The 12502-nt window shown below is 35.7% G+C and overlaps 1 protein-coding gene across 14 annotated transcripts in view; it reads right to left on the reverse strand.

Moving 5' to 3' along the window:
• Window positions 1-12502, reverse strand: part of ERC1 (ELKS/RAB6-interacting/CAST family member 1) — a 548010-nt gene that overhangs the window by 373618 nt on the left and 161890 nt on the right. For all 14 annotated transcript variants that reach the window (XM_032390726.1, XM_032390723.1, XM_032390722.1 and 11 more), the window contains 3 exons: window positions 7466-7603; window positions 5608-5748; window positions 4491-4631 (listed from right to left, as the gene is read on the reverse strand). In XM_032390726.1, the coding sequence (XP_032246617.1) occupies window positions 4491-4631; window positions 5608-5748; window positions 7466-7603 (420 nt within the window). The remainder of the gene's footprint in view (window positions 1-4490; window positions 4632-5607; window positions 5749-7465; window positions 7604-12502) is intronic.

A 12502-nucleotide genomic window follows, 5' to 3' on the forward strand; every position in this document is an offset into this window, starting at 1 on the left:
TCATAAAAGACCAAGACTTAATCATTAGACTATAGAAAGTTTATCTTCCCTCTCACCTTACCATCACACCAACAGGGTTCCAGTATAATAACAAAGGATAACAGCTGAAAGAGCTACAAGATGCAGACTGTCTCTGAAGAGAGAAACCCAAAGTCAACAGAGATGAGAATACTAGAAGAATTTGAAGCCTCTGGCACCTACAGCCACAGCAAACATTAAATACAGCTCAACTTCTAGCCAGACTAAAACCTTACACATATGCCTATTTACCCACTATCTGATACAACATATCTGGCTTTCAACAAAAAAATTACAAGTATGCTAAAAGGCAAGAAAAGACATAGTCTGAAGACAAAGAGCAAGCATCAGAATCAGACTCAGATATTTTACATTGATGCTGGAATTAATCAGACAGGGAATTTAAAATAACTGATTAACAGTTAAGGTCTCTAATGGGAAAAGTAGGCAATATCCAAGAAAAGATGGGTAATATAATCAGAGAGATGGACACTCTAAGAAAGAATCAAAAGGAAATTCTAGGTATAAAAAACACGTAAGAAAAACTAACGCCTTTGATGGACTAATTAGTAGACCAGATATGGTTGAAGAAAGAATCAGTAAGCTTAAAGACAGGTCAATAGAAACTTCCGAAAATGACGACCTGAGTGGTCAGTCAGTTGAGTGTCTGCCTTCAGCTCAAGTCATGATCTCAAGGTTCTGGGATTGAGCCCCACACTGGGCATCCTGCTCGGCAGGGAGTCTGCTTCTCCCTCTCCCTCTGCCTCTGCCCCTTCCCCCTCTGCTTGTGCTCTCTCTCAAATAAATAAAATCTTTAAAAAAAAAAAAAAAGAAACTTCCCAAAATAAAATGAAAAGAGAAAAAAACAGTAATAAAAAGAATAGTACAGAACATTCAGGAACTATGGAGCAATTTCAAAAGGTGCAACATATACATAAACTGGAATACGAAAAGGAAAAGAAATGAGAAGAAATATTATAAGTAATAATGGCTGATAATTTTCCAAAGTTAAGGATGCACACCAAATCAGGAAGCTCAGAACACCAGGTAATATAAATTCTAAACACCTATACACAGGCACATCATATTAAAATTGTAGAAAATGAAAGACAAAGAAAAAAGCTTAAAAGCAGTCAGAGGGGGAAAAAACACCTTACCTATAGAACAAGAATGTTAAGAACTACAGTTGACTTCTCATCAGAAATCACATAAAAAGATATCAGAGTGAAACCTTTAAAGTGTTACAGAGAAAAAAACCCCACCAATCTAGAAACCCATATCCAGAGTTATTATCTCTCAAAAGTGAACGAGAAATAGAGACTTTCTTAAACTAATACAAACTGAGAAATTCATAGCCAGGAGACCTACTGTGCAAAAATATATTAAAAGAAGTTCTTCAGGGGGCACCTGGGTGGCTCAGTCGGTTAAGTGTCCGACTCTTGATTTCAGGTCAGGTCATGATCTCCAGGTCGTGAGATGGAGCCACACATTGGGAGTGGAGCCTGCTAAAGATTCTCTCTCTCCCTCTGCCCCTCCCCCGCCACACTCATGTTCTCTCTCTCAAAAAGAAAAAAAAAGTTCTCAGGCAGAAGAAAATTATATAGGTCAGAAACTCACATATACATAAAGAAAGAGAACTGGAGAAGGAATAAAGCTAAAACTACATCTTCTATTATTCTTATTCTTCATCTAAAAGGTAATGCTTTAAAGTAATAATAGTAATGTATTAGGTGATTATCATATATGGATAAATGAATGATAACAATGTCATCAGGGAAGGGAGGAAGGAATTGGGAGTATTCTGTGGTATGTACCTGCATGACACATAAAGTGGGATAACATTTTTTTGAAAGTGAATTTAGATTAAAAATGTCTTACTGCCTGATTTTTTGATATGACACCAAAAGCACAGGCAACAAAAGCAAAAACAGGTGGACTGCATCAAACTAAACAGCTTCTATACAGCAAAGAAAACTATCAACAAAATGAAAAGGCAACCTACGGAATGGGAGAAAATATTTGTAAACCTTATAGCTGACAAGGGGTTAATATTCAAAATATATAAGGAACTCATACAACTTAATAGCACAAACACAAATAATCCCATTAAAACGGGTGAAGGACCTGAACAGATATTCTTCCAAAGAAGACAGACCAATGGCCAACAGGTACATGAAAAGTAGCTCAACATCACTAACAATCAAGGAAATGCAAATCAAAACCACAGTGAGATAACAACTAACATCTGTTAGAACGGCTATCATCAAAAAGACTAGAAATAAGAGTTGGCAAGAGTATGAAGAAAAAGGAACCCTTGTACCCTGTTGGTGTGAATGCAAATTCATACAGCCATTATGGAAAACAGTACGAAGCTTCCTCAGAAATTCTTAAATGGAGCTAGTATATGATCCAGCAATCCCACTCCTGGATATATATCCAAAAGAAATGAAATCAGTATCTCAAAGAGGTATCTGCACTCTCATGTTCATTGCAGCATTACTCACAAGAGCCAAGATACTGAAAGACTCTAAGTGTCCATCAATAGATGAATGGATAAAGGAAATACGATGTGTGTGTGTATACTCAAATACTATTTAATCATAAAAAGAAAGTAAGTCTTGTCATTTGTGACTACATGGATGAACATGGAGGACATTATGCTAAGTAAAATTAAGCTAGACACAGAAAGACAAATACTGTATGATCTCATTTATATGTAGAATCTAAAAAAGCTGAACTCATTGAAGCAAAATAGAATGGTGGTTGTCAGAGGCTGGAGGATGGAAAAATGAGGAGGTGATCAAAGAAGGGTATAAATTTTCAGTTGTAAGATCAATAAGCTCTGGGAATCTAATGTACAGGATGGTGACCATACTTAATAATGCTGTATTGTATACTCGAAATTTGCTAAGAGTATTAAAAAGTGCTCTCACCACAAAAAAATAAAATAGTATTATGTGCGGTAATGAATGTGTTAACTAGTTTGTGGTAATCATTTCACAATGTATACACAAATCATCATGTTGTACGCCTTAAATATATACAATTTTTATTTGTTAATTATATCTCAGTAAAGTTGGGGGTTAAGTCAAAAATGTATACGGCAAACTTTAGGGTAATCACTTGAAAAAATTTAAGAAATATAACTGATATGCTAAAAGGAACAAGAAAATGGAATTATATAAAATGCTCAATTAAAAGAGGGGAGAAAAAGCAAAAAAACAAATGAAACATACAGAAAACTACAGTATCAACCTCCTTGTTGGAGCTGGGCATTGTGGAAGGAGTATAATAGGAAAATATCAATTAAAATGAAAGAAACAATCATCCAGAATGAAACAAGGGAAAATATGAAAAGAAAACTGGCCATTAGTAAAACAGGTAATAAACCAAAGTAGGGGGAAGCCATCAACCTCCTCCATCCAAAGATAACTTTATTTTTTCTCATAAATCTAAACATAAAGTCCAAGATATAAGAGACTATGGTAACAAAGAGGTTAAAAATAAACAAACAGAAAGAAAATGTGGGATTGTCACAAACAGGGGAGTTTGGAATATGAATGAATAATATTACTCTTGATAGTTACCGCTCTGTTTTATAACCCTAAATACACATAAGCAGCTTCATCTTCGATATTCAGGTTTTATATAGAAAACTGCCTCCACCTTTTCAGTGAGGGAAAAAAGCCAGCTAAAATGTGAATTGGTCATAATCAGAATCCGTAATCTCATAAACAGAATTCTCCTATTTATTCACAATAACTTTAAGATCCTAGATTTTCTTTCTTTCTTTAGCCTAAAAACATGACTTTACTTTTGACATACCCTACATGAAGATTCACTATAAGGGTATCATGTTGAATACACCCAATATATGGAAAGAGAACAAGACTTAAAGTGTTGAGACTAGGCTGCACCCTTTCTTATTAGTCATCAATATCAACTGGCCTCAGTTAACGTAATTGCTCAAAAGTCATAGCTCCAATTCTCACAGAGTTGGTAGCTCAGAGATTAGAAATATGAAAGTGTTCTGAAAACTACAAACTGCCATATACATCTTAGAGGGAAATAAATCAAAGAAATGGAAAATAAATATCTGTACCACATCCTAATACTCGCCCGTATGGGTGACTATCATTGCTAGATTATCTCCTTCTAGGAAGCTCAATGCTAATGGAAGGAATATATCAGAAAATGAAGATTTTTACATTGTGGTCTTATACTTTGTCCATAAAGGAGCTGCATTTTTTAATCTTTCTCTAAACTGTCAATTTTCTAAGAGTTTGAGGATGCTCAGTAGTAAAATAAAAGAGGACAAGACCATTAAGAGAACTGATGAAGGTATAAATGATATTTTGAACTGTGGGGGATTTTTACATCATTGGTAATTTATTACACATTGAACACTGCAGAGCTCTCTACTATGTTCTTATTTAAAGCAAAGTAAGAAAAGTGGAAAAATTTTCTTTAACCTTTTTCAATTGTGATTCCATCTTCAGACACTCCTCCTTCTTCTGTTCCAAAGCAATCTCCAGTGACTTAAGCCGTGAGTCCTTTTTCAGTCCTGAGGAAGCCAGGGAAGAAGCATGCTCTTTCAGATCCAAGAGTGAAGCCTGAAAGAAGCAACACACATCTAGAATAAATACTAAATACAAACAAAATAAAAATGTAAATTTTAAAATTTATTATCTTGGTGGCTTGTAGTTTCTATTTATTACTATATACTGACAATTCCATTTCAAGAACATTCATGAAATATAAAACAATGTCAGCTTCAGCTTTCAAGTCCTAACTAAAGTAAGTTGAATTCCCAAGAAATATCAACTGAATTGTGACTTAAAGAGTTCTATCAATACATATCCATTCCCATAAAATAAACGGAAGTAGATCAAGCTTCATGAATGAAACTAGTCACTAGCAGTAGTACTCACTACTAGTTACTGTAGTAGCTACACTGACGTAAATATAAAATACTTTTCCCTTTTAGAAGGAAAGTTTCACCAGAAACTTAAATTTCCATAAATTGCCTTAAAGATACTAGAAAGAAAATCGGAGAGTGTCCCTAAAGCTCAGGCATTATTACATGATCACAAGGCAGTATTTTTACTATTTGTGTCACATTAACAGGATCTTCCAAAAGCAAGACCAAAATATACTAAGTCACCTAAATGGTCAGCAATCACTTAAGATTTCTCTGCCAATACTGAGATGCACCTTAAGACATATTGTAAATAAGCAGCCCTCCATCTGCATATTCTTTTATCTATCACCTTTCTTACCATTAGCACAGTATTTTTCCATGTGTAACTGCTTCAGTTATTTTAGGATCTATAAAAATGTTATTAACAAGTAAGAAACCAACTCGTAACATATTGAAAAAGCTAAACTTGGGAAATGAATGATCCAATATCCATTATGTCTCTGCAAAGCTTCCCAAAATACCCCTTAACATCTTCTGAAAAGGCCTGCTATAAGAATATTAAGAAAATCTTCCAGCAAATACAGTTTTATATGCATTATGTAAACACCAACAACATATACATACAATGCACTAAGCAAACCAAATCATTCTATTTTGGTGATCTTAACCTCTTTTTCTGAGAGGTCGCCTTGCAATAAGCTGACTTTTTCTTTCAAGTCTTTAAGATCTTTTTTGTAGTTATCAATCTCCTCTTGCTTCTCTCGTTCATCTCTGTCCCGCTGCTCCTTTAAGCGTTCAATTGTCCGCTCCTGATGAGAGAACACGTCAATACGTAAGAAAATTCCTTTCATACTTCTATCATGTGACTCTAATTCAGCTTTTAGCTGATAAATTTCACACTTTCTTGCTCCATTCAAAAGACAGTGATAAGTTGTTAATAATCTACTTTTCAAGGAATTCATCCTTCCTACCTCTCTTGCAATAATAAAGATGTGGCTTTGTTCTTTTGATTCCCCTAGGTTTCTTTTCCTATAATCTCAAATAGTATTAGAAGTCCTTAAAGTATTCTTTTGGAATAATCCCCTTTATTCAACTCCCAAGTATCCAAAAACTTTACACACATACAGCCCTAAGGGTGATAAATAACAAATATTTCTTTTTTATATGTAATTCATGTGTTGCCCACAAGGCAATGGAAACAACTCAAAATTCACATACAAAAAAGGAAGAGATTTGGGAGATTATGATATGTTGAGCTTAGAGCATAAAAAAGTGGGGGGAAAAGAGAGAATCCATTAAAACTTCTGTCAACAGATACTCAGGAAGTCTAAAAGTTGAAGCAATTTAAGTATATTTCTGGTTATTATTTCTGACTGTATTCAGGGATCAAGCCTTGATCCCTGGCACATAGCCTGAAGCATTATGAGTCCAAGAGGCTTAAGGAACAGTGACCCTATTCCTTTAAAAAAAAAAAAAAAAATCTTATTAGGGGGCACCTGGGTGGCTCAGTCGGTTAAGCGGCTGCCTTCAGCTCAGGTCATGATCCCAGGGTCCTGGGATTGAGCCCCACATCAGGCTCCCTGCTGAGGGAGCCTGCTTCTCCCTCTCCTTCTGCCTGCCTCTTTGCCTACTTGTGCTCTCTGTCAAATAAATAAATAAAATCTTTTTTAAAAACCCTATTAAAATGCCCCACCAAGATTCCTTAAACCTCCTTCCAAGACATTAACACCTAACTGGCTGGGCCACTTCTTTATTTAGTCAACCATTCCTGAAAAATTAGGTTTGCTCATAAACAAAAATGAAGTAGCAAGGCCAAGATTAGAAAAACAACATGTTGTATTAATAACTATAATCCAAGACTATATTAGGTATCAACATTGTACAGTAAAGGAGAACTAATTATATGTTGCTTCCTAATGGTCAATGTCTGATATTCCCACATCCCCAAATTCTAGTTGATGAGATAAATAAAAAGAACTTTGCTTTTTCTTCAGAAGAGAGTAAATGGGAATGTATGGCTTAGTCTTTAGAAATTTCAGCCACTGGGGGCACCTGGGTGGCACAGGTGGTTAAGTGTCTGACTCTTGGTTCCGGCTCAGGTCATGATCTCAGGGTGGTGAGATCAAGTCCCACATCAGGCTCCTAGCTCAGTGTGGAGTCTGCTTGAGTTTATCTCTCCCTCTCCCTCTGCCCCTACCCACCTCTCTCTCTAAAATAAATATAGCAATGAACGAAGAGGGGAGGGGAGGGGAGGAGAAGAGAGTGGAAGGGAGGGGGAAAACTTTCAGCCACTACCGTCTAGTGTGAAATCCATCTTGCCTAGCAACAGATGCTTAAGTTGACAAAAACAAAATGGATTTTCTATCCCTTTATACTATCTACGACAGCAGCAGTACAGAAAGCTCTTTTCTCTTTTGCCCTAAGGGATTTCTTCTTTTATATCCAAGTCTCATTACTAGAGAAAATTTTAGATTAATGAGGAAGCAGAGCAAACGTGTCTATGGAGAGTCCAAACCAGTCACTCACTTTCTCTGCAAGGGCCTCCTCCAAAGTTGTCAAGGCTGTGTCGGTGTTGGTAGTGTCAGCCTGCAAGGATTTGACTCGTTCTTTCAAGCTGCTCATTTGCTTCTCCTTATCTCTAAGTTGCTCTTGAAGATTTTCAATCTAAGTGTGGGGAAAAAAAACGAAATTAAGAGAAATACAAATAGTCACAATAAAAATCATTTTAAGTTGGAAACAGGTAGACCAGGGTTGTCTCTGCGTGTATGTTCCATAGAAATAATTTAATACTAGGGTTTCAGAACTGCATGCAAAATTTTCAAGACAGAACTTACAGGCAGAACACAGAAAAGACACACATGTAGCTATGGACATTTATGCATATACATAAATCTCTAAAAAAATAAGGGAAGTAGCTAGAGAGAAAAGAGCCAACATATAGAGATGGGATTGAGGGAGGAATATAGGGAAGACATGAGAAATGGGATTACTTCAATAATGACACTGTAAATCACTTCACAGTGAATTGAGGATTAGAACAAGACAGTAAGAAAGACAAATCAGCTGTATAAAGAAAAATTGTTCTTAAATGCTAGTGTTAAAATATATTTCTATATCACCTTTTATCTAAACATGAAGCATTTTCAATGAAATTCCTTATTGTAGTTATTCATTCCTTCATACACATCTGTAATGCGTTCATTTACTCAAAGAAATATTTATTCAATTCTTTATATTACCAGGCACTAGTTGTACAAAGAAAAATGAATAGACCGATTTTTATTATGTTATAAGATGGTAAGAGAACTCACCATTATGTAGCTGAATCCAAGCTATGGATGGCCCTATGTGCAATCTAAAGAGCACAAATTTTATTCTAGACAGATGGCAACCATTAGGTATTTTTAAGCAAAGAAATAGTCTGGTCAGTTCTGCATTTTAGATAGATAATTCTGATGGCTGTGAAGAAAAAATTTAAGGGGACTTGCATAGAGACATGGAAAATAATTAGAGTTTATCAATTCAGGTAAGAGATACTGAAGATTAAAAAGCTAAGAGAGATGGAAAAGAGGGGGTGGGTTTGAGAAACATTATAGAGATAGCATGTTATCATGGGAGATTAAAGTACATATATGAAAAACACTGAGAAAAAAATATTTAGGAATTGCAGAGAGATAGTCTTAATAAACTAAAAGAAAATAAGGCAATTACTGTAGAACTCACAAACTTCATTCATTCATTCAACACATACTTGAGCTCTTGCTATGTGCCAGAAACTCTTCTAGGTGTTGAGAATATAGAAATAATCAAAACAGACAAAAAAAATCCCTATCCTCAAAAAGATAACATCCTAATACAGCAGACAATAAATGAATGAAATAAACACAGTTGTTAGATGGTAATAAGTTCTATAGAGAAAAATTAAGCAGGAGAATATAAATTAGTCCCCTCTTGAGCTAATACTAGAGCTAGCTGGTATGTTTCACATGGCTTTCAAAAAGCAACATAAATGTTATCTCCTTTGAAAAGATTTCCTTGCTCTTATCTCTATGAGAATAAAATGCTCTTTGTACTCTATCACACATATACGTGTTATATATACATACATACATACATACACTCTCTCCATTCTTTCATCTATCTATATGTTTACCACCTTTATCTCTATTTATCCCATCTATATATACATTTTAACACTAATCCCTGACCATATTATAATTCTTTGTTTGATACATGTCTCCATAAGGAGACTGAATCCTGTTCCTCTACCCCAGTTTTCTATCTTCATATCTGGCACACACTAGGTGTATAATAAATATCAGTTCATTAATCAGTAAATGAATAATATATAAGCTTGGACTTTTAGAAACTGTATTTAGGCGTACACATAAACTCCTGCCAAGAATGGAACTACAAAAGAAGCCTGGATACTGGCTAAGAGACACATGAAAAGATGCTCAATATCACTCATCATCAGGAAATACAAATCAAAACCACAATGAGAAACCACCTTACACCTGTCAGAATGGCTAAAATTAACAACACAAGAAACAACAGATGTTGGCGAGGATACGGAGAAAGGGAACCCTCTCAACACTACTGGTGGGAAGCAAACTGGTGCAGTCACTCTGGAGAACAGTATGGAGGTTCCTCAAAAAGTTAAAAATAGGGGCGCCTGGGTGGCTCAGTTGGTTAAGCACCTGCCTTCGGCTCAGGTCATGATCCCAGGGTCCTGGGATCGAGTCCCGCATCAGGCTCCCTGCTAGGCGGGGAGCCTGCTTCTCCCTCTGCCTCTGCCTCTGCTTCTGCCTCTCTCTCTCTCTCTCTCTGACACTCATGAATGAATAAATAAAACATTTAAAAAAAAAATTAAAAATAGAACGACCCTATGACCTAGCGATTGCACTAGTAGGTATTTACTCAAAGGATACAAAAACACTGATTCGAAGGGGCACATGCATCCCGATGTTTATAGCAGCATTATCTACAATAGCCACATTATGGAAAGAGCCCAAATGTCCATCATCTGATAAATGGATAAAGAAGATGTGGTATATATGTTCAATGGAATATTACTCAGCCATCAAAAAGAATGAAATTTTGCCATTTGCCATGATGTGGATGGAGCCAGAATGTAAGAGAAATCAGTCAGTCAGAGAAAGACAAATACCGTATGATTTCACTCATATGTGAAATTTAAGAAATAAAACAGATGGTCATAGGGGAAAGGAAAAAAAGAAAGAGAGAAAGGCAAACCATAAAAGAGTTTTTAACTATAAAAAACAAACTGATGGTTACCAGAGGAGAGGTGGGGGGGGATGGGCTAAATGTGTGATGGGTATTAAGGAGGGCAGTTATTGTGATGAGCACTGCACATTGTATGTAAATGATAAATTACTAAATTCTACTCCTGAAAATATTACACTATATGTTAACTAGCCAGAATTTAATAAAAACTTGAAACAAAACAAGTCTAGATACAATGTTCAGATAACTTCTGCATTAATCAATTTAATATAAGCTCATTTAGGAACTGCCTCATTCTACAGGGAAAGAGAAAAAGTCTCTCTCTAGAGTCAATAAGCATTCCACAAGCAGAACAAATAAGCTCTGCAAAAAGATCTGGTAAATTTAGAATAAGATACCATAAATACTGTGTAAGGCTTAGATTTTTATTCTTTAACAATGAAATAATCATACAGGTAAACCACTAAAATGCCTGAAATGGGCTCCAGTCTTTTCAATGCCATTAAAAGTTCAAAAGCTACTGTCAGAGAAAAGACCATCACAGATGAAAATCATTAGTCTTCCTTTAATCAGACACCACTATTAGAATCTCATATGGATCAATACTTAGGTAAACTCACAACCACTAAAGAGAATTTTGCCACTCAAAAATCTAATACTCCATATACAGAGAATGTAATGCCCTGGTGTTTACATGTTTAACCAGCTATGCATGTCATTCCAGTTGCTAACATATAAGCCTTATTAAGCAAATAAAAGATAAAAATCACACTGCCAATTAGACTTTCTTGTCAAGAAAGGACAGTACAAGAGCCATTTTTTAAAATGAAATTTCACAGAACCAACCAGGTTTGACATACAAGAAAACAGATTTGTTTTAGGAGCCCACCTAATATACAAATAGCCCTTACATGCATCATAAAGATAAAACCCTTCTTTCCGCCGCCCCCCCATCATCAGCATCTAAGAAAGAAATTAAGTTAAACTGCTGACAATACCACTCATATAATTTATATGTAGTCACACTATTAAAGGAATCCATTCTTCTTTGCGGGCAAAAACTTTTCATAATATACTCAGGTGCAGAAGCTGCTAAACTTGGTAAAATCCCCATTAACAAGTTCTCCCTAAGCTACTTTCTTTTTCAATTACCCAGCTGTCTAAACAGATTGTTGAGTTGGAGGGGAGGAAAAGGATGGCTATTCACTTCTAAAGAGGAGGAATAAACATTCCATAGTGAAAAGAACTGACAAAATGAAGGACAGTAGACAGTAAAATTGCCTCTTTTGGGCAAGTTGCCATCAGCAAGGAAGACCTGAAAAAACACAGATAAGTGCAAACTGGCCACGTAAGCACTGAATAAACCCTAAAGATGCTGTGTGTGGTATGTGGGAGGAGGAGTGTGTACAAAACTACTTGTCTTTTAGTTTACCTAACAACATGATGGATAACATGAGCCCTACCGAGAGCTGCTGTTACACATCCTCACTATGGTTGTGATTCAAAATCATGCTCTTAACTAATGTTGACAATGTAAAAGCTGATCATCCAGATAGTGTCATATCATGGCATTTCAGTACTTATTATGCAATTTCTATAAAATATAGTTTCCTATTTCTATACTAAATTCAATTATCCACAGGATCTAAAATAAATGATTTACAAAAAGCTTTGACTACAATATCCAAGAAAAAAACTGGATCAGTTGTGCACAAACTTGAATGTGAACAATAAAAATGATTTGGAATCATGTTAAGTGGAAAAATACTCCTTTAAATATGCTTGGGCTATCTGCAAAAAATAAAACCAAAAAACAAAACAAAAAAACAGAACAACAACAACAACAAAAAAAAGCCCCAAAAAACCCCACTCCCTTTTGTAGGAACAGAAACCACAGAATCCCTAAAATAACAATATAAGAATAATAATAACGGTGGTGGTGGTGAGGAGGAGGTGGTGATAACAGGTGATAACTAACACTTAAAAAGAACATGGTATTCTCATGGGGCACCCGGGTGGCTCAATCAGTTAAGCGTCTGCCTTCGGCTCAGGTCATGATCTCAGGGTCCTGGGATCAAGTCCCGCAACTGGCTCTCTGCTGAGCAGGGAGTCTGTTTCTCCCTCTCACTCATTCTCTCTTCCCCACCTCCTCCTCTCTCAAATAAATAAATAAATAAAATCTTAAAAAAAAAAAAAAAAAAAGAACATAGTATTCTTTTTAAGTCAGGCATTATTATAAGAACTTTATATATAACAACTATTTAAGCATCACCAGAAGACTATGAAATAATTACTAGGCAATCTACCTCTAGAATC

Source organism: Phoca vitulina, unplaced genomic scaffold, assembly GCF_004348235.1.
Source record: "Phoca vitulina isolate PV1807 unplaced genomic scaffold, GSC_HSeal_1.0 scaffold59, whole genome shotgun sequence".
Lineage (NCBI taxonomy): Eukaryota > Metazoa > Chordata > Mammalia > Carnivora > Phocidae > Phoca > Phoca vitulina.